Here is a 22,957-nt window from a genome sequence, read left to right as displayed (position 1 = left end):
ATCCCAGCGGGGATGGAATCCATGCAGTGTCTGCACTTTCCCCTCACACGGCCTTTGTGAGGGCCTCAGAATAGAAACTGCTTAGCACAACACACGACTCGGTTGCCGTGGAAACTGAACAAAACCATTCGTTTCAACATCAGCCGCACCGTGGCTCAACCGCCAAGAAACAAAGGTCCCGCCCAGGATGTTTCAGAGCTTATTCCTTCTCACCCAGTGCACATTACAACAGAGTCACATCAAGATCATTGACTTTTATTTTGTAAGAATTATTAAAATGTACAAAAACAACAAATACAACATCATATATTATCTGAAATTGGCTGTGTGTCGTTTTCCCTTTGTGGCAAAGAGACCCAGTGGTCAAAGTCAGAACAGCTTCTCCACATCAGGGATTGGGAGGGAACACAATGGAGGGCAATTTTCTAACGGGACTTGGTCTAACAAAACAAATTCTCATTTTAAAAAAAACACGAACAGAACTTGTCGGGGTTTAAAAAGGGTCACGACTGAGTTGAGGACAGAGGCATTTGGTAAAGAGGAGCTGCTCGGGGGCAGCTGGTTGAGGGAATGTCTCTGCTGTTTGCTGCCATTAGCTTTGTGAATCACAGCAGCCTCGTACCTCGTCACACGGCCGCCGTTCCTCCAGGGGGCGATAACGCCTATGTTCTACCACGCGGGCGCCGTGTTCGCCAGTCGCCTCATTCGTCTGCAGAGTGAAACATACAGAATATCAGCAGGTTGTGAGGGTGACAATTACCCCCCCCCCCCCCCGAGTCATAACTCACTGTGGTTAAAAAAAACAAAACTGGCTTCTTCAGTTGCGGTGTCCTGCGCGTCGGAGAAGAATGAGCGCTAACCTCCACATTCCCCACATCATTAGATATTCTACTACATTTTACAGACCGCCGTTTCATCACTGTTGTCTAGGTCAGTATGAGGCCCACCTCCCCAGAGGGGCGCCAGACAGTTTCAGGAGGGGCACGGCAAAAAAAAGAGAGTAAATACAAGAAAATGTCTGAATCAACAGAAAGTATGATGACGCGTATTTAAAGCTGGAATTTCCTTGGATGCTGACTCGCTGCTCCCATTGAGGTGGAGAGGGCTACGTGGGCTATTCATGGTAGGGTTAAAAAGAGTGAACCATGTCAGTGGTGTAGGGCAGGGTATACGGCGTATACCCACCTCTTTTTCTATCAGTTTATAGTATTACAGCATCATCACCTGTCAGCCAAAAAAGCCATTGAAATATACATACAGGAGAGTACACCCACCTTCTCCTTACTGACCTACCCATGGAGGTCGCAGTGTGCCCACCTCCTCTACGAGCACTACACCACTGGAGAATGTGTATTTATTCTTTTTTGTTGTTGTTGGAATTTCCCCCCTATTTCTCCACAATTGTATCCGGCCCACTCTTCTGAGCCATCCCGGTCACTGCTGGGACCGGGATGGGAGGATCATGCGTGGGAAGATCATGCTATTCCCCTCCAGTTCCCCCTGCCCCCCGAACAGGCGCCCCCACCAACCAGAGGAAGCGCTAGTGCAGCGACCAGGACACACACACACCCACATCTGGCTTCCCACCCGCAGACACAGCTTACTTTGTATGTAGGGACGCCCGACCAAGAGGAAGGTAACATGGGGATTCGAACCGGCGATCCCCGTGTTGGTAGGCAACGGAATAGACCGCTATGCTACCCGGACGCCCCGAGAATGTGTATGTTTCCCAGAGCGTATTTTAAACTTTACTTAACAGGTCACCAATAGGTGACGGATGTGTTCAGTTTTCTTTTTTACTTCAGAAACATGCACCAACAGGCACTGACCTACATACTAATTCACTGATTTTTATGAAAATGTGGGAGACTGTATTAGGGCTGACTGTTCAAAATAAACATTTTCAAAACTTTTATGGTTGTAACCCCTTATTTTTAAACTGGATTATTGTTATTAGTCTTGTCATTATGATGCCTTTTATTACGACAGGGGAGGCCCCGGTGACTTGGTGTTCTCTGGAGGGAGGCTCCCGGGCTAAGCTATTATCACTTTGCAGCCCAGCTCTTTATAACCCCAAACTGACAGTACAGGTGAAATGACCACTGATCTACGGCTAAATGAGTTTACCCCAGGGGTGAATCATTTTATCTGTGCGTTCCAACAGTTTTATTCCAGTGATTTCGACATTTTCCAAAACCTGGAATTGATCCGATTTCATTTCCATTATTTTCCAGGTTCACATATACAGTCTGCGTTTCCTCTCACTGAGCAGGAACTACAACGACTATAAAGAAGAGATTTAAAACTGCAGAGGAGTTTGGGATTTTTGTTGACTTTATGCGCCCCCTGTGGAGAAAAGTAGTAGCGTCACAGAGGAACGACCTTCGCGAAGATCTCCATTCATCCTCTGGCAGACGGTGCATTTATAGAGCGAGATGTGGTTGAGTTTTGGGGTGGGGGGACCGCAGTTTTTCAGGTATACAGCCATGAGGTAATGCATCTCTGTGGCTACGCATCCCGGCCATGTGCTGTTAATTGTTCTGTTAGATTTCGTGGGGAATGTGACCAAGAATCATTACAAAGCAATATCTGATCTCTTCAAATCTTCTCATGGATGCTTTCGTTTGATTATGTCGCTCATACAGAGGCTTCAAATTTTTTATTGGATTTTTTCCCCCTCTTTTTCTCCCCAATTGTACTTGGCCATTACCCCACTCTTCTGAGCCATCCCAGTCGCTGCTCCACCCCCTCTGCCGATCCGGGGAGGGCTGCAGACTACCACATGCCTCCCCCAATACATGTGGAGTCGCCAGCCGCTTCTTTTCACCTGACAGTGGCTTCCTGTCTGTTTTAGGATCCAGTTTAAGATTTTAATACTTGTTTTCAAGTCGTTAAATGGGCTGGCACCATCTTATTTATCTGAGCTAATATATTATCATACACCAGCCAGAGCACTCAGGTCAGCAAACCAGATGCTCTTACATGTTCTGAGATCCAGGCTTAAGAATAGGAGTGACAGAGCCTCTGCAGTTGCTGCCCCTGATCTCTGGAACAAATTACCAATACACATAAGATCTGCTCAGACCCTAGAGACTTTTAAATCTTGGTTAAAGACCTACCTCTTCTCGCTGGCATTCAATTCAAGTTGAGCTAGACACCGTGATTTTATTGTGGAAATATACTTTTACTCTTGTGTTCTATTGTTTACATTTTAATTCCTTTATTATACTTTTACGTGTGTTTTTATATTCGTATGTGTTACTTATTTTATATCGCATTTTAAGCTTGTGCAGCACTTTGGTTCCACTGTGGTTGTTTTAAATGTGCTATATAAATAAACGTGACTTGACTTGACAGTGGGGAGTTTCACCAGGGGGACATAGCACGTGGGAGGATCAGGCTATTCCGCTCAGTTCCCCCTCCCCCCTGAACAGACGCCCCGACCGACCAGAGGAAGCGCTAGTGCAGCGACCAGGACGCATACCCACATCCGGCGTCCCACCTGCAGACACGGCCAATTGTGTCTGTAGAAACGCCCGACCAAGCCAGAGGTAACACGGGGATTCGAACCGGCGATCCCCGTGTTGGTAGGCAACGGAATAGACCGCTACGCTACCCGGACACCCAGAGGCTTCAAATTTAAACTGAGACTGATGAAGAGGCAGAGAAAAACTCCTAATAACAGCTTTCAAGTGTCGCTCACCTCGTGTTTCTGTCCTGGTCTCTGATCTTCTTCTCCATCTCTGCGTCTGTTAGTGTCTCCAGTAGGGGGCACCACTGATCAGCATCCCCTGTGTTTCTAATGGCTATCTCCACTGTGGGCAGGGGGTTCTCACTGCAAAACACACCACATGCAAAGAAGCGGTTCAGCACAGACTCGTTGCTCGCCAGGTGGGTCAGAAGTGGGTCAAGTGTCACCTGCAAAACAGCACCTTGCTCGTGGACACTTAACCGAGATGGATGCTTGTTGTCATGGTAACCTTTGTTAAGGGCTTAAAAATGTGATTTTTTTTCGAGCGGTATTGGGGATGAAATCGGACAAGAGAATATGTAAGAAACATCTGACCAGTCATAAACATCAGCAGACAAATGTATAAACCGAAAACTGTATTGCGCCACTTTCCATGCAAGCTTCCGAATGTATAAAAACCCACAGGCGGAGAGAATGTGCGTACTGGAACACATCTTTCACACCATGCATATCGTATACGCGGTCCTTTGAGTCCGATCAGTGTGATGCTGCAAGTCGACAAAAAAGGACAATGAAAGCGTGACTTTGGGTGACATTTTAGAGCTTTTCTTTCACTACTTTGTGTTATGATGTAATCTATTACGATTACATAGTAATACGTGACTAGTTACCAACCATTTTTTTGGGGGGGATTTTTTCTCCTTAATTGTATCCGGCCAATTACTCCACTCTTCTGAGCCGTCCCGGTCGCTGCTCTACCCCCTCTGCCGATCCAGGGAGGGCTGCAGACTACCACATGCCTCCTCCGGTACATGTGGAGTCGCCGGCCGCTTCTTTTCACCCGACAGTGAGGAGTTTCACCAGGGGCACGTAGCGTGTGGGAGGATCACGCTATTCCCCCCAGTCCCCCCCCCCCTAAACAGGCGCTCCGACCGACCAGAGGAGGCGCTAGTGCAGCGACCAGGACACATACCCACATCCGGCTTCCCACCCGCAGACACGGCCAATTGTGTCTGTAGGGACGCCCGACCAAGCCGGAGGTAACACGGGGATTTGATCCTGCGAGCCCCGTGTTGGTGGGCAGCAGAATAGCCCGCCACGCTACCCGGACGCCCCTTACCAACCTTTTTTTGACAAGTCTTAATTTCATTCTATCTTGAGTAAATATGTTTGTCCCTGAGCATTACAACAATTATAATAAAGATCTTTATATAAATAACGATTATTCTGTATTATTGGGGAGTAAGAATAACCTACACCTTCAGGTGTGACCTGTTTTTAATCTCCCCCAGGGTCCGAGACTCAGGACTAACGGCATTCACCGCTTTGGTTACTTCCCGCCACTCGACTTTTTTCCGTTTTGTTGGCAACGCCAAAGGTCAGACTCTTAAATGATGACATGCATCTTCTTCTGGCAGTTAGGTCACCCACTATTTCAAGCTCACAGTGGGTAAAACTGCACTTCTTTATATGCAAACCAGGCAGACGGGGGTGTGCTGGAAGCCGTTTATAGTGAACTGGAGGGACGGTCAGAAGGCTCATGCACAATTTCACGATTATTGTGAAATCATCATGAAATTGTGCACCTGCTCACCAAAAGCTCGAGGGCTTACATAAGGTATGGTTTGGCCGGCGCCCCTCATCCAGGAAGTATATGTTTTCAGACAGAAACCAACCAAATAGCATTTGAACCAATATTTAATGGCTGCTGACAGGCACTCACAGACTGAAAAACACTATAATTCAAAATTATTTGCATTATACAACAAAATTATATTTAACATGTTTAAGTAGATTTTCATCTACTTAAGCAGTGGCGGCTGGCCAGTACAGGGCACTGCCCCAGCACCCTGTACTGGCCAGCCGCCACTGCTGAATATACACAGAGTTTTACACATCTGGCCCCAGATGTTAAGTCTCTCTCCGGTGTCCAACCGGGCCAGAGATCACTGGTACTGTCTGGAGTTGGAAATTTCACATTACTTAAAAATCAAGTGAAAAGCCAGCTCACACTGTCTGCTGCCTTTCACCTAAAGAACAAAAAAACAAAAACAAAAAAAAAGCAGGATTAATTTACTTCCTGCTCAGACAGAGGACTCCAATCAGGAAGAGTTCTTTCTGAACAAGCTGTGGTTGGGGTAGGGATTGCAGTGGGTGGGGTTTGCAGACACCACAAGGCTCCCTGATGGAGCTTCGAGGGACGCATTCATTTATTTCGCTGTTTTCATTCACTGCAAATTCTCCCAATTAACGCACCAGTAACAGATTATTAAATCAACCACTGTGATCACTGTACGACTCTAAACCACTGTGAACTCCACCCTTTAGGCGTAGACAGTTATACAATTTAATACAAAAGACTACTGTTGGCGGGTGGCACGGTGGCGCAGCGGTTAGCATGGTCGCCGCACAGCAAGAAGGTCCTGGGTTTGAGCCCCGGGGTCGTCCAACCTTGGGGGTCATCCCAGGTCGTCCTCTGTGTGGAGTTTGCATGTTCTCCCCGTGTCTGCGTGGGTTTCCTCCCACAGTCCGAAGACATGTAGGTCAGGTGAATCGGCCATACTAAATTGTCCCTAGGTATGAATGTGTGTGTGTGTGTGTATATGTCAGCCCTGTGTGATGGACTGGCGGCCTGTCCAGGGTGTCTCCCCGCCTGCGGCCCAGTGACTGGTGGGATAGGCTCCAGCATCCCCGCAACCCTGAGAGCAGGATAAGCGGTTCGGATAATGGATCATCCATCCATCCAGATGGATGAATGGATGGATGGACTACTGTTGGTAGTGCTCTGGGCAAAATGTGGTCAAATCTGGGCTGTTGGCTCAACATGTCTGAGGCAGGGTGGGGTGTGGACCAGCTGTCCCGAGTTGATCTAACTGACTCAGGACAGATAAACTGGTTCCACACCCCTAACGAGGAGGGCAGAACAAGAGAAGGAGCTGGGCTCTCTCTCTACTTAGAGGACTTTTAATGAACGTTTGTGTTTAGTCTTGTTCCATATGGTTTTAACTCTGGTGTTTTTAAACGTTGTTGTAAGAAATTGGCTGTTGTGCCCTCATTTACAATCTGTGTCCATGTCTCTGTGCTGCGGAACCCAGGTAGTGACAGCCTATCGCCACTAGGGCTGTGCGATATGACAATATATAACGTCTATCGTTTCATAAGCTCATCGTTTATTTCGTTGTGGTGCAAATCACACACTTTACGGCCATATTTCTCCTCATTAGGACGACCCTTTCCGGTCTCTGCACAGCAGGGACGCAGGCAGAACACTTGCACGGAGCAAACAAACAAACATGGAGGACAGGGAACGTAATGCAGAACGGGGTAATTCTGAACAGGGGGATCCGATCAGAGGGGCTGCTCCTATCGTATGGACGTGGTTTGGGTGTGAAACTCGGACCAGAAAACTGTACTTTGCAAAATGTGCCGCACACCGGCCCTCATAACAGACTCAAACACCACGAGCCTCTTTCACCACCTACACAAGAATCACCTCAAACGGTACGGAGACAGTCTACAGACGAGAGCCTCAAAACAAACCCCAGACATCAATATTTTATATTTTGTTACATGCTTAATTGAAAATTTGCGCAAAGGGTGTAAATAAGAGGAGAAAAATAATCAAATATGAGTAAGTAACTTTTATTTGTGGAGTCTATAATTCAACATGTAATAAGAAATAGGCCTTTCCATGTGGTCATTTAATATAAACTATTTAGTCGTTGAATTTACAGAAAATGTTCTACATCGTGATATGTATTGTTATCATGATATGAATGACCTACATTGTGATATGTATTGTTATCGTGATATGAATGACCTACATTGTGATATGTATTGTTATCGTGATATGAATGACCTACATTGTGATATGTATTGTTATCGTGATATGAATGACCTACATCGTGATATGTATTGTTATCGTGATATGAATGACCTACATCGTGATATGTAATGTTAGCGTGACATGAGATTTTGGTCATATCACACAGCCCTAATTGCCATGGCGTCTTTTTTGGAGTGTGTGAAGTGATAGTACTCGACTACTCCGGGTTGGGTTACTTACAGGAGAGCAGGACCCTGGAGGCAATATCAGGTCTCTTTTACTGCAGAATGTACATTTCTGCTATTTAGTTGACATGCTTGCCAAAAGCCATTTGAGTACAACAGGAATTTAAAAAATTAATAATTCCTTGATCACTTGTAGCACATCGCAAGCAACAAACAGTATGAGGTCAAGGGTCAGAGCCACAGTAACTGAATCAAAGTTTTCATTTGACCCTAGATAACTGCACAACCCTAATAATAAGAGATGTTGCTGTGAGATGCAATTTTAACTAACACACACGTTCTGCTGTCATTTGTGCCATTTCTGGGTGAACTCCACATCTTGTCTCCGGTATTAAAGGGCAAGAGCCAGGAACAATAGCAAAGTGGGCACCTCGCAACCAAATTAATTAACCCTGATTCTGCCTTGGGTGGCGCAGTGGTTAGCACAGTCGCCTCACAGCAAGAAGGTTCTGGGTTCGAGCCCCGGAGTAGTCCAACCTGGGGGGGGGGGGTGTCCCCTGTGAGGAGTTGGCATGTTCTCCCCGTGTCTGCGTGGGTTTCCTTCGGGTGCTCCTCCAAGTCCAAAGACATGTAGGTCAGGTGAATCGGCTGTACTAAATTGCCCCTAGGTATGAATTTGAGTGTGTGTGTGTGTGTGTGTGGGGGCCCTGTGTGATGGCCTGATGGCCTGTCCAGGGTGTCTCCCCGCCTGCCGCCCAATGACTGCTGAGATAGGCTCCAGCATCCCCACGACCCTGTGAGCAGGATAAGCGGTTCAGATAATGGATGGATGCATGAATGGATGGATGGATGGATGGATTCTGCCTTTCAGAAGACTTGAGAGCCAGACACCGTCTCATTCTGATCACATAGATCTTTCATCCGACTGAGTCTGGCCTTGCATATATTGAGTGATTTGAAGCGAGAACTGTAAACAACAACGGCGTCAGAGACAGTCATAAATCTTACAAAGTGCAGCGATTTCGATGACATCAGCGAACTGTGCACAAAGCACACCATGCCGGTGACACCTCCCCAATACTCAACTCTAACCTTAAATCCACTGTTGTTTGCAACTCTGCTGTCTCTTGTTTCAGCTACATAAACCGACTGAACCAGTCTCAAAACCTGTGACTGAGCCAACGCGAGGGAGGCCATACACCACCTCACATACACATCAGTGTGACGCACAGCTCACAAAGCTATCACCAATAGTTTTAAAACAGGTGAGTTTTTTTTCTTCTTTGAGTGCGTGTCTGTGTGTCTCTCCTCTCTGACCACTGACGGTACCTGAAGGCGTATGTCCTCTGGTGCCAGCTCAGCTGTCCCCGGATACTGTAGGCAATGGTGGTGACGAACTCTCCGCCCAGGCCGAGCTCAGAGCAAAGCTTCAGGGCGAACTTCTCCGGCGAGTTCTCCCTCTCCGACATGTCCCACTCAAACTGGTCCACCAGGGAGATGTTTCCCACGTGGATGTTCAACTGGAAACAGAGAAAAAATAATCATGAATAACGATGAACTGATAGTTCAGTTAAGTGAGTTTTGGTTGGTTCTGAAAGGTTCTGGGAAGTTGGTCCATTCTATCAGCCACATTGGCAGATGACCATCCATGACACTCGGTGGCACCATCGCAGGACAACCAACAACCAGTCAATGAGTTTCACATCAACACATCTAGGTGAGGAAATTGGACCCTCACCTTGATGATGACCCTCTGGTCCGTCTGTTCCTCCAGGATGCTGTCCGTTGGGTAGGACTCAATCTGCTGCCGGATGGCAGAGGCGATGGCAGGGACGAAGGCAAGCGGGTTGAGGTCCAAGTCGTCACACAGAATCTCAGCAAACATCTCCGGGGTCATCAGCTTCTCTGAGGGGTCCGAGGAGGAAACATGAGACTCAACCTTGGGTCTGGGTACTGCATTTGTTCCTCATGATATAGCCGTTAACCCCTGATTCCTGACTTAGTTACTAATTTAGATATTCCCATAATCTTAAGTACATAGATATACATGTTTGGAAGATGTTAGGTGTTCTTTCTATTTTTGAACAAGTTCAGGCTCATATTGAGACCCCATTTCCCAAGACATTTCACTGGGTCTGTGAGAGTTCATTATTACATGCCAAACTGTGCAATGTGACGAGATCAAACCAGACATAAAAAGAGCATTACCCTTGGTCAGGGAACACTGTCTCTCCACAGACGGTCATTCCCCACGCTGCACGCAAGCATGACATCTTTTCCCACATTGTTCCAACTGGGATTGGCTTGTAAGCCGCCACACTACATGAATGAATCCAAATAAAAATCCTGACACTGCTAGAACTCTGAGTCTGCGTCCCATCAGGGGACAAAGACCCTGTCACAACGAATGAGCCAACATATAAGAAAATATGAGGGGGCTGGGATTTCACCTGTGACGGAAAACACTTCTCAGCGGTTCAAAAATGTGAAATACGACAGCCTGTACTGGCATTTACCAAGTGTACCAGACTTTACCATTCATATTCCAGGTAAAAGCATCTCGGAGCTTCTGTCCCTCTATCTCCATGTCCAGTCGGATGGGAACCAGAACCTCAAACTGGGTGGCGTTCTCGTGGATCACGGCTGGGTCGTGGTCGTCAAAGCTGGGTGAGACAAACATCCCACATCAGATATTTTACACCAGAAAAACTAGTTGTTCAACCCTAAGGGAGAAGTGTAACACAAATGGCATCAGGAAGCTAGTGGTTCCATTCAGACGGTGGCTATACTCCTGGTTCTGTACTGCACTTTGCTCTTCTATTATTTTAATAATTAATTTACATCATTGCAAGTCGCAGCCCTGAGGATTTACATACAAACAAATATTCTTTGTGACACTTTCTATAACTGGTATGTTTAAGACAATAGCTACTACACAAATATCCAAATCATTCAGAGTTTTACTTTTCCAGGAAAAAATGACAGGGTGCACAATGCTTCCCATCTTCATCGTAGCAGCAAAATGAGGAAGAAGGTGGCAGGTAGTGTTGAGTTTGGAGAAGTGAAGTTGTTGTGTCTAACAAGCAGATATGACAGAACAAGCTGGTAGTAGACCTTTACCAATAGTACTACATCAATAAGTAAAACTCATTTTCAACCAAGTTTTTTGTTTGTTTCTGACACAACAGCCCCGCTGACTGTCATTAACTTTGAATGGAGCTCAAACACTCACCTTCCCGACACATACACAGGAGACACACAATTCAAACTGAATCCGTGATGTTCAGGATTGTAACAGCTGCATTGAAAAGAGCTGGATTATACTAATTATGTAATTAATTATTATAACTAAATTAATGATATCAGTCATTTGTCTGTCTAACCACAGAGGGAAGGTTCTCTTCTTGTCACGGCCCAGGCGACTGCGGTTGATGGTGGTAGAACAGGGGACGGCATCCAGGTGGTGAGAGCTGTTGGGCAGAGTGGGAACCCACTGACTGTTCCTCTTGGCCTTCTGTTCCCTGTCGGTGAGCCAGAGACATGGAGAGGTTACACACTTTTAACATCTCTGTAAACAACTTCTGAAAGTCAAAGACTGTGAGTTAAAGGTCTAGGTGAAGCCCAAAACTCCCACTTGGCCGTGGCGCTGTGAAGCTCAATGTGAGGAGCACGGCAACAACACTGCGAGGATTAGAGGTTGCATTTTCACTGGGCCTAACTGTGTTAAGAATATACACAACTCATGTTAATGTGCGCTTCTTCGTTAGCTTAGTTACTCTTATTTTGTTTCTCACACAGTTTAAGTTTGTACTATTTGGTTTTTTTAGTCTGCGTACTGCAGCAAAATACAACTTCCCTACAAGAATAATTTTCATCCTTACTTTGCAACACTTTGTATAAATACAGATGAATGAATCTTGAGATGAACCACCGACTGCAGACACCTACACAAAAGAGGTAGTTTCCCGACCTTTTTTCCGACTAAAAATGGGTGGAATGTGCCTTTAGTCATACTACCATGGGTTGTTCGGGGCCGTGCCTATAGTCCCCGGGTCCTATATTCCCCGGGTCCTATGTTCCCCGATCGGGGAACATAGGACCCTTTCGAAAAAAAAGGGTCCCATATTCCCCGTTTTCCCCTAAAAAGGTCCTATAATCCCCGTTGCAATAGACACCGGGGAACATAGGACCCTCTTTTGGAAAAAGGGTCCTATATTCCCCGCTGTTTCCAGGGGAACATAGGACCTTTTTCCAAATAAAGGGTCCTATATTCCCCGCTATTGCCAATGGAGGAACAAACCGGGGAACTTAGAACCCTTTTTGCAAATTAATTTCCTTAACGGGTCCAAAATAATAAAAACTGGGGTCAAGGCTGAGATGTAGGCTACGATAATCTATTCCTCCGCTGATTAAATTAGGCCGTATTACCATTGTTGGCTGTTGTATATCGCAGGCCACCTTGAGTGTGTATCCAAATTCGGCCTATAGAGGAGGCTGTAATTTGCTTTATTGTTATTTCTTACCAATATTTACTGCAGTAGGCCTAGTTAGTTGGCTCTCCGGCTCAGCATGGACAGTCGGCAACCAACGCAAGTTTGTCTTGCAGTAGGCCCGCCTACCAGTATAACCTAGCCATTTCCACCTTCGCTCAAAGTTCAATTTGCACAGCACTGGACACTTCAGCCACTTTCTTGTTACTTTGCAGTTCGTTTTCCATATTAAATCACTTGGCAGACTTTCTTTCAAAAAGACTTTAATGATGAACTTTTTAGGCAGAGAACTTAGACCAGGACTTGAAATTTAGGACCAGCACAAAGTATCCATCAACGGGGGCCGCCTACCTTACACAATAGGCTAATTGCCCAATAATAATAATATGTGCTTCTCAAAAAACTAAAGGCTTGTGGAGGTGCTAAACCAAAAACATGAATCAAAGACGAACATCAAAGGATGTAAGGTAACACTCACCAAATGGTAAGAAAATAACAGAGGCAGTCCTCTATTTCACCATTTTATTGTCTGGCATCAGTCATTAAGGTTTCTGAAGAAGACCACCCGGCCAAGTTAATGACTGATGCCAAACAATGAAATGGTAAAATAGAGAATTGTGTCTTTTTTTTTCATTTGATGAGTGCTACCTTACATCCTTTGATGTTCTTCTTTAATAATAATAATAATAATAATAATAGTAATAATACCAATAATAATAATAAGAAATAATACATAATAATAATAATAACAGCCTAATAATGATAATAATAATAATAGCCTAATTATAAAAGAGGCCTAATAACAAATAACAATTACAGGCACAATACTATCAATAGTAATGCTGATAATAGGCTATTAATAACAAAATGCTTCTAGTAAAAGCTTGGCTGAAAAAGGGTTGGTCTATGGCAGAAGCCCCCCAGAAAAGGCATGGTCTAAAACAAAAATCTCCAAGGCCTAACTAGCCTAACGTTAAGGCTTTTTTCTTCTTCAAAAAATCAAAATGAGTAGTCCTAGTCCATTAGGCTACTCAACAAAGAGGGGCTAAAACCCTGGATTTGACATTGCCGACGCTGCAGGACCCTTTGCGCATTATAGATCCTTCTGATTGGGACTGTTGGCTCCCTCGCAACTTCTGCAATCACCCCCTGTCGGAATTCTGCACGGTGCACCATTTCTCCGTCAGGGGGATGCACGTGTTCCCCAACATCGTGCACAATAATGTTAGCATCCACGTCCTCCACTTCAAATCTATTTGTGATCAGTGGCACTCTACAGTTCCACCTCCAGCACCTCCATCTAATGGTGTCTTGATTGGTGCGGTGCTTCTGATATCTGAAGTTCTCATGTACCAACACTTTGCCCCCTCGATCACCATCCATAACTATCGCCATTGTTTGTCTTCTTGTAGGCTAGTAAGCACATGACAGTGAGTCCACGAGTTATCACCGATAACAACCGATTGTTGCAAATTGTTGCAAGTTGGCGGGCGGTTTAGACATTGGTGAATTTTGATCATGTGGTTTAGAACGCCAGGAAACTTGCGTGCAGATGACCACACATCCACGACAAGTCTTAAATATTTCCAAACTCGAAATCATGTGTGCATTTGGCTATTTATAAATTATTTTTCGAGCAATATGTGTTTTGTGATTCAGCTTTAGCGTTGTTGATTAGCCTTTCATTCATATTTTGTCAAAAAGGCGTATTCATTAGCCTAGGCCCATGTCCCGTTATTTCTGTAGCATACAGCATCTTAGAATCTTAAGAGACCAGGCAGATATTGTTATTATTTTATTGTTATTACCATGCCTTATTAGCCTACTTTATAATTATAAATATTTCAATTATCCGATTTTTAGCATTTCTAATATAAGGCTATATTGTTATTATTATCCTTATTATTATTATTATTATCATCATCATCATCATCATCATCATTATTATTACGCTATTATTATTATCATTATTATTGTTCTGATCCGTTATTCCCACCTATATGCTTATTTAGGTGTCATTGATTATAAATGATCAGGCACACCGTTATTACACAATGCCTAACGTGGCTTGCTTTATTCCACCGTATTGCAAGACTGCCCGAACAATATTCCTCGCGCTTCTCCCACGTCAACAGGTGACGTCACATACATACGGGTGCCCTTACATGCAGAACCGGTACATGGCAATTATTATTATTATGTTATTATTATTATCATTACAATTATGATGCTTAAAGGGCCTTACTGAGCAGATGGTTTCTATCTAATATCTGTCAGATGCTTTTCCCAATAAGCTGGTGTGGTTATAATGGGAACGACGGCTTTCTAGGGAACATAGAAGAAGTGGGTCGGAATTGGCCTCTTGTCGGTATCAGCCAGCTTTTGCAGGAGTCTATCCCTGGTACAATGCGCTAGACCTCTGGGAGATGGACTGCTGAGGACGGAACACAACACCTATCCTCAGCTCCCAGCACTTCTCGCACAATGTGCTACTCATACGCTGAGTTGGCGGCACCCGGGATCGAACTCACGACCTTGCGATCCATAGGCGAGAGCTCTACCGACTGAGCTATGCCCGGGTACAGTTGCTCAAGGAACATAGGCTTACTATATTACATTCAGACACAGACGAGCCAGCTCACCTACTCGGCGAGGCGCATTTTCCTCAGTAAGTGACACATTTCGCGCATAAATATCAGAGAACTACCGGGGTGGGTTATGCGCCCAAATGTAAGCTATAGCCTAATAAATTGAAATTGGTGTAGTGTCTAAAGTTTCCACATACTTTAGCCAACCTGGACTTTGTGAATTCGTTTTTGTGATATAAAAATAGAAATCGTATGATTCATTGTCTTCTTAATAATCTGCCCTAAATAATGCATTATTGAAAATGCACTTTTTGCGCCAAACAGCGTCAAACCTGCTGACCGGGGAACATAGGACCTTTCTTTATAAAAAGGGTCCTATGTTCCCCGGGTGCCCTAGGGGAACATAGGACCCTTTTTATAAAGAAAGGTCCTATGTTCCCCTGCACATACAAAACGGGGAACATAGGACCCTTTTGGGGAAAAGTGGGGAATATAGGGCCCTCTGTATACAAAAAGGTCCGATATTCCCCGGTCTCATACAAAGCGGGGAACATAGGACCCGGGGACTATAGGACCCGGGGAACATAGGGAGGACCCCGGTTGTTCAAGCCATCGAACACTCTGAGGTAAACTATATGGTTTTCTGTATGCTTTCTTGTTGTTATGTAGCAGGAGGTTAGAAGGTCAAAGGTTGTCCAACACTGCTCCAAGCACAGGAATCAAAAGGTCGTTCCTAAGCCCAAAGAGCTTTTAAAAAGCCTAGAGACCTGTAGCATTTCAGATCAGGAGAAACAGCTTAAACTGGACTTTCACTCTTTGGCAGACTGAGGTGTTCTGTGTTCAAAATGCACATCCTCTCATGTCTACTAGCCTGTTGTTGTGGTCTTCTAAGGTGTGTTCTGTTTGGTAATATATTTTTGGTGTAATTTTTCTGACTGTTATATTCCTCCATACAATGAGGGGAGAGATTTCCCGTACAACACAAAAATCAACAAAAAAGTCTCAATTTAACAAGACACAACAACTGAAATGAACTTTCAATCTATCCCTAGCACAAATTGTTACCGGGTTTGTGGCACAACGTGTGTCTGTTACGGCTCTGTGACATGAGAACACGAAAACCTGGGCTCAGGGATTGAAAAAGGAGAAGGGGGGGGTCACTCCAGGTTCTGTTTCTCTATAAAATCACATGTTAGGAATTTAGGGCCCATTGTCAGAGATGCTTCCTGTCAAAGTGCTCTTGAGCAATACACACAACCCCTTACTGCCTACTCACTCCATGTACATCGTTCTCAAAAATACCATCTAAACACCCAAAACGTAAACGAGTTTGCTTAAACACACCAGATGGGTGACATTTATCACATTTACTTAGTGTAAGGAGAGCTTTTTATCATATTCAAGCTGAATTTATGATTTTTGAACATTTTCCTGTCAAAGTTACTGTGAATAAAAATGTGAGTTTTAATGCAAACTGTAAATGAGATTATCACATGGCCTTGTAGATGATATCAAAAGTTTTTTTTTTCATCTAATTTGATGCACACAGAGGTCAAAATAAAGAACATGATTCCTCTGAATGTAAAAGGGATCGAAGGTGAGGTACCTGAGGTAGGCGGGGGGCTCGGTGCTGATGGAGACAGCTTTGTACTTCTCATCGTTCCCGTCAAATATCTCCTCCACCTCCGAGGCCTTCAGCAGGGTCACGCTAGTGGCTAAGGTGGTGTATCCATGATCTGCAGCAGATGGACCAGGGATTAAAAACTGAATAACAGAAACAACCGGGACGATCACCTGATGGATGAGTCGACTCCTGGTTGATTCAGAGATGCTTTGATTCTTCATTGTGTCCGCTGCTTACCATGTGACGATTCTACAATCTTCTTGCGCTCCTCCACCGATGCCAGTTTTCTCCACAACGATGGATATCTCTTATAGAGGGAACCTCGGAACATTCTAAGGTAATTGCCAACCTGTGAGTGCGTGCACACACACACACACACACACACACACACACACACAATGAAGGCATGATACATACATGAGTATACACACATTGAGAGGGAGAACACACACACAGTGATAGAGGGAGAATACATACATACACATGTACATTCATTCATGCATACAAACACACACACACACACACAATGAAGGGATAATACATACATTGAAAGGGAGAACACACACACAGTGATAGAGGGAGAATACATACATACACATGTACATTCATTCATGCATACACACACACACACACACACACACACACACACACACACACACACACTCACAATGAAGGGATGATACATACATGCGTATACACACATTGAGAGGGAGAACACACACAGTGATAGAGGGAGAATACATACATACACATGTACATTCATTCATGCATACACACACACACACACACACAATGAAGGGATGATACATACATGCGTATACACACATTGAGAGGGAGAACACACACACAGTGATAGAGGGAGAATACATACATACACATGTACATTCATTCATGCATACACACACACACACACACACACACACACACACACACACACACACACACACACACACACACACACAATGAAGGGATGATACATACATGCGTATACACACATTGAGAGGGAGAACACACACACAGTGATAGAGGGAGAATACATACATACACATGTACATTCATTCATGCATACACACACACACACACACACACACACACAATGAAGGGATAATACATACATGCGTATACACACATTGAGAGGGAGAACACACACACAGTGATAGAGGGAGAATACATACATACACATGTACATTCATTCATGCATACACACACATACATACATATACACACACACACACACCGTGAGAGAGTTAGAATACAAACACGCAGAGAAAGATGGAAAGGGGGGACGGAAGGGCAAACGTTGATTTTCAGACGAATGGTTCCCATCGTGATCTCTGAGGTCACAGCCTTCTTCAGCTCGTTTTCCACAAGGCCAGAGAACAACCCCATGTTAGTTAGGGACAGAGGACGAGGCTGGGGCGAACCGTTAGAACACACTCCAAGAGCAGCGTACTTTAATAAGAACCTTAGCCACATAACACTGGTACCGACTGCGTCGGGGATATGATCAGGGTGGAGTTTTAATTCATACCAAACCCACAAACAATGAATGGCTCCTGAACGGCGCCCAAGCTAGCCGGTTAGCCGCTCGACCGCTAACCGGCAATAAGACGACACATCAGCGCTACGTAAGTACAGAATGATGGTGTGGGGGTGTTATTTCGTTGGAGTACTCACCTCCGATCCGATCATATAAAAATCTCCATCCTCCTCCAGCTGAAATTTTACAGGTTTTTGCCCAAAAGTCTTGCTGAGCGCCATACTGGGATGTAATAACAAAGCTCCGTGCCAACGCGCATGCGCAAATTTGAGACTCTCCTGGCGCTGCAAGATGACGTCTGTCTATCGCGCTGTCTGTCTATCCGTCCGTCCGTCCATCTATCTATCTATCTATCTATCTATCTATCTATCTATCTATCTATCTATCTATCTATCTATCTATCTATCTATCTATCTATCTATCTAATAGATGTACTTTATTAACCCCGTGGGGAAGTTCACCCTCTGCGGTAAACGTATTCCAACACACACCGCTAGGAGCAGTGGGCGGCCCCTGTCAAGGTCCGGGGACCAACTCCAGTTCTTGCCATGGCTTTGGTCAGGGGCACAGGCAGGAGTATTAACCCTAACATGCATATCTTTGTGATGGCCCTGTGGTGGTCTGGGGCCCTGTGATGGTCTGGCGGCCTGTCCAGGGTGTCTCCCCCGCCTGCCACCCAATGACTGCTGGGATAGGCTCCACACAGCACCAAACACTGGACCTCCTGTCTCCACCACACAGAAGCAAGCACCGGACCTCTTTACCACACAGGACCAAGCACCAGACCTCCTGTCTCCACCACACAGGACCAAGCACCGGGCCTCCTGTCTCCACCACACAGGACCAAGCACCGGACCTCCTGTTTCCACCACACAGGACCAAGCACCGGGCCTCCTGTCTCCACCACACAGGACCAAGCACCGGGCCTCCTGTCTCCACCACACAGGACCAAGCACCGGACCTCTTCACCACACAGGACCAAGCACCAGACCTCCTGTCTCCACCACACAGGACCAAGCACCGGACCTCCTGTCTCCACCACACTGGACCAAGCACTGGACCTCCTGTCTCCACCATACAGGACCAAACACCGGACCTCTTGTCTCCACCACACAGGACCAAACACTGGACCTCCTGTCTCCACCACACAGGACCAAGCACGGGACCTCCTGTCTCCACCACACAGGACCAAGCACTGGACCTCCTGTCTCCACCACACAGGACCAAACACTGGACCTCTTGTCTCCACCACACAGGACCAAGCACCGGACTTCCTTTCTCCACCACGCAGCACCAGTGGATGGATGGATGGATGCATATCTTTTGATGGTGGGAGGAAACCCAACACAGACACGGGGGGAACACGCAAACTCCACACAGAAAGGACCTGGGACGGCCTGGGGTTCGAACTCATGACCTTCTTGCTGTGAGGCAACAGTGCTAACCACTGGGCCACGGTGCCGCCCAGTGGTAAATGGACTGCATTTATAAAGTGATTTTCTAGTTTATCGACCACTCAAAGCACTTTACAATGCCTCGTTCACTTTCACCCAATCACATAGCCATTCATACACTGATGCTGCCATGCAAGGCGCCAACCTGCTCACTAGGAGCGGTTAGGGGTTCAGTGTCTTGCTCAAGGACACTTCGACACATTTTCTAAGAGCCGAGGATCGAGCCTTCCAATTACTACTCCTGAGCCATGCCGCCCTCCCTCCCTCCCTCCCTCTGTCTGTCTGTCTTTCTATATACTAATCTTGTGTTTCACTGGTGTATATGTATGTCTGAATAGGGCTGCTGCGGCTTTAAATTCAATAATGTATGAGATCAACAGATTTTTAAGGCAATTCCGAAATGCAAAAACATAATTTGCATAATCTGTCCTTTTACTGCTGAGTATCTGGAGTGTTGTATATGATGTGACACCATTACAATTCTATCTGTTGCTCTTACAACAAAACCATGTAACGCACCACATTAATCACACATTAAAAGCAATTCTGAAGAGGTAAGCTGTGATTAATGAAGTGAACATGGACAGATCGGTGCAGCCTCTGATGTGTTTGGGGAGGAAGTTCCAGAGGGAGGGGACAGCTATGGAGAAGACTCTGTCACACCAGGTCCAGTGCTTGGCCCTGTGTGGTGGAGACAGGAGGTCCAGTGCTTGGTCCTGTGTGGTGGAGACAGGAGGCCCGGTGCTTGGTCCTATGTGGTGGAGACAGGAGGTCCAGTGCTTGGCCCTGTATGGTGGAGACAGGAGGTCCAGTGCTTGGCCCTGTGTGGTGGAGACAGGAGGTCCAGTGTTTGGTCCTGTGTGGTGGAGACAGGAGGTCCGGTGCCCTGGTCCTGTGTGGTGGAGACAGGAGGTCCAGTGTTTGGTCCTGTGTGGTGGAGAGAGAGGTCCGGTGCTTGGTCCTGTGTGGTGAAGACAGGAGGGCCGGTGGTTGGTCCTGTGTGGTGAAGACAGGAGGGCCGGTGCTTTGTACTGTGTGGTGAAGACAGGAGGTCCGGTGCCTGGTCCTGTGTGGTGAAGACAGGAGGGCCGGTGCTTTGTACTGTGTGGTGAAGACAGGAGGTCCGGTGCCTGGTCCTGTGTGGTGGAGACAGGAGGTTGGCATCAGAGGATCGAAGGCCGTGGGAAGGAGTACGGTAGTGGAGCAGGTCACCTGGTGAGGTCGGAGGCGGCTTGGTTACAGAGGGCTTTGCGAGTGAGGAGAAAGACTTTGACTCGGATCCGTTGTGGGACAGGGAGCCAGCGGAGGTGCCGGAGGACAGGGGCGATGTGGTCACGGGGGTGAGAGTGGGCGAGTGGGTGAGCAGCAGAGTTCTGGATGTACTGGAGTTTGTTTAGAGCTTTGGAAAATGAGCCGTAGCGAATACCCTGAAGAACGCCTGTTCCGTCCGTTGCGCCTGCTACAATGTAACAGACGCCCTATTATTTAAAGTGGCCCCTCCGCTCAAAAATGTGTGTTTCTTATCATTTGCGTCCCCTGAAATGTCTGCCTGGACTATGCTGACGTGTGTCTGTGCAAAGTTTGTCACTAGAGGGGTGTTTTCATATTCCACTGTGGCAAGTCGGTTGTCACGAGGGGGTTTGGCAGAGGGACGGAGGCAGACATCGTCCGTCACACATATGTTTATTAGGACACGTAAGGACAGACATGAAGAGCAGCCAGCCAGCCACAGACCCGGCCGCCGTGGGGCGCTGTCCCGCTCGTTTCCTGGCGCCCCTTCCTCGCGGTGACAGCGAACCGGCTGTGTAAAGGTCAGCGTTTAAAGGTCACCTAAAGGTCAGCGTTTAAAGGTCATCTAAAGGTTAGCCTTTAAAGGTCATTTAAAGGTCAGCAGTTAAATGGTAAATGCTGACCTTTACCGTCTCCTACTACCTGCACTCCACATGACATGACATGACATGACATGGCATGACATGCAATCTCTGCAATGAATACTACGTAGCAAATATACCACTACTACTACCACATCACACGACAACGATGTAGTAAAATGTACTACTACTAGTTCATATAGTACTCCTATGTTTACTATGTTGCAAATGCACTACTCCTGCATGCGGCGCTGCTACGATATGATTACTATGTAACGCTCCATGACACCTTGTCCTCACTGCTGACTCTGTTATAAGTGTTGCTGGATGGTTCAGGCTTCCACAGCAGGCAGGCCGGCGTCCATCCCGCTCCCCGAATCCTTAACCACCACATGACACTAAACTAACATCACGCAAGACCGTGGCAGGTGCCGACGTCACGGAACCGGAGAGAAAAAAACAAGAGACCATTTCATTTTACAAACTTAATGTTTATTTGTATATACATGAATATATTAATCTATAACCAAGGAAGAAGAGAATGTACAATGCAAAACAAAATCTCTATATACAAATCAATAAATAAACAAGGTCATAATCCAGGACAGTTCTCTTATACTACATAGTTTCGTGTTCTGATTTTTTTTTTTTCCGACACGAGTGGGAAAAGTAAAACGAAGAGACCGAAGTTAGAAAAGTGTTGGGATTCTTGTTACCATGGACACGGCACCGGAGCGGCGAGCGGGGCCGCGCTCCGCCTCGTTCTGTCGTAAACGCCGCGGCCCCCTCCTTCGCGCTCGCGCACAAAGGGGGTCCGGTCACCGGGGCGACGCACGGCGGCGAGGAGAGCAGCTGTGTGAGAGGAGGCCGCCCCGCCAGCCCCGCCAGCCCCGCCGCCTCGCCGCTGAGAAGGAAAAAGACGAGGGGACCAAATCCCCCGGGGGGTCAAGCAGAGGTGCAGATGTTCTCTCACACAGCTGAAAGGAGGACCAGGTGCGGGTGGGGGCCCCTGGGAAGTCCCACTGTACACCACGATGCTGCCAGACAAGCGCACCGTCAGGGGGACGGCCCACTGTCCCGAAACCCCAACGGCCCAAAAATGTCCTCGTGGACTGAAAGGACATTTGTCCGACTGCCCGTTAAAGCGAAAGCCCACTGCTCCGAAGACACCTCGTTGTCCCGGGAAGACGCCTCGTTGTCCCGGGAAGACGCCTCGTTGTCCCGGGAAGACGCCTCGTTGTCCCGCGAAGATGCCTCGTTGTCCCGGGAAGACACCTCATTGTCCCGGGAAGATGCCTCGTTGTCCCGGAAACACACCCTCCCTGCAGGGCTTCGCACTCAGTCGTATGTTGACATGCACCCCTACTGCAGGGGTGCCCAACTCCAGGCCTTGAGGGCCGCAGCGTCTGCGGCTATTTGTTGCAACCATGCACTACACCACCTGATTTCACTAATTAGCTCACCTCTTGGACCAGGGAGGGAAAGGAATTAGTTAAATCAGGTGGTGTAGTGCACAGTTGCAGCAAATACCTGCAGACGCTGCGGCCCTCGAGGCCCGGGGGTTGGGCACCCCTGGTCTAGTGCGACTGGCGTGAACAGGCGGCGTATGGTTAAAAGCGCTCGTGAGGAGGTCATCTCTCCACCAGAAACACCCGCTGTCTTGTATTCGTCTCTGGCCCGTTCGGATC

At 46.6% G+C, this 22,957-nt stretch overlaps 1 protein-coding gene across 1 annotated transcript; it reads right to left on the bottom strand.

The window, feature by feature from the left end:
• Window positions 1-45: 45 nt before the first annotated feature.
• Window positions 46-18,191, bottom strand: smarcb1a (SWI/SNF related, matrix associated, actin dependent regulator of chromatin, subfamily b, member 1a). Its single transcript, XM_056293401.1, has 9 exons — window positions 18,082-18,191; window positions 16,642-16,753; window positions 16,387-16,516; window positions 11,086-11,223; window positions 10,238-10,365; window positions 9,441-9,607; window positions 9,032-9,222; window positions 3,704-3,835; window positions 46-709 (listed from the first exon to the last, which is right to left on the bottom strand). Exons 1-9 carry the CDS (start codon window positions 18,163-18,165, stop codon window positions 670-672), a joined length of 1,122 nt encoding a protein of 373 aa, XP_056149376.1. The 5' UTR covers window positions 18,166-18,191; the 3' UTR covers window positions 46-669.
• Between the last annotated feature and the right edge of the window lie 4,766 nt (window positions 18,192-22,957).

Source organism: Lampris incognitus, chromosome 1 (assembly GCF_029633865.1).
Source record: "Lampris incognitus isolate fLamInc1 chromosome 1, fLamInc1.hap2, whole genome shotgun sequence".
NCBI classification, from domain to species: domain Eukaryota; kingdom Metazoa; phylum Chordata; class Actinopteri; order Lampriformes; family Lampridae; genus Lampris; species Lampris incognitus.
The sequence above is the reverse complement of the archived record's forward strand: the minus strand, read 5'-3'. Positions and strand labels throughout refer to the sequence as shown.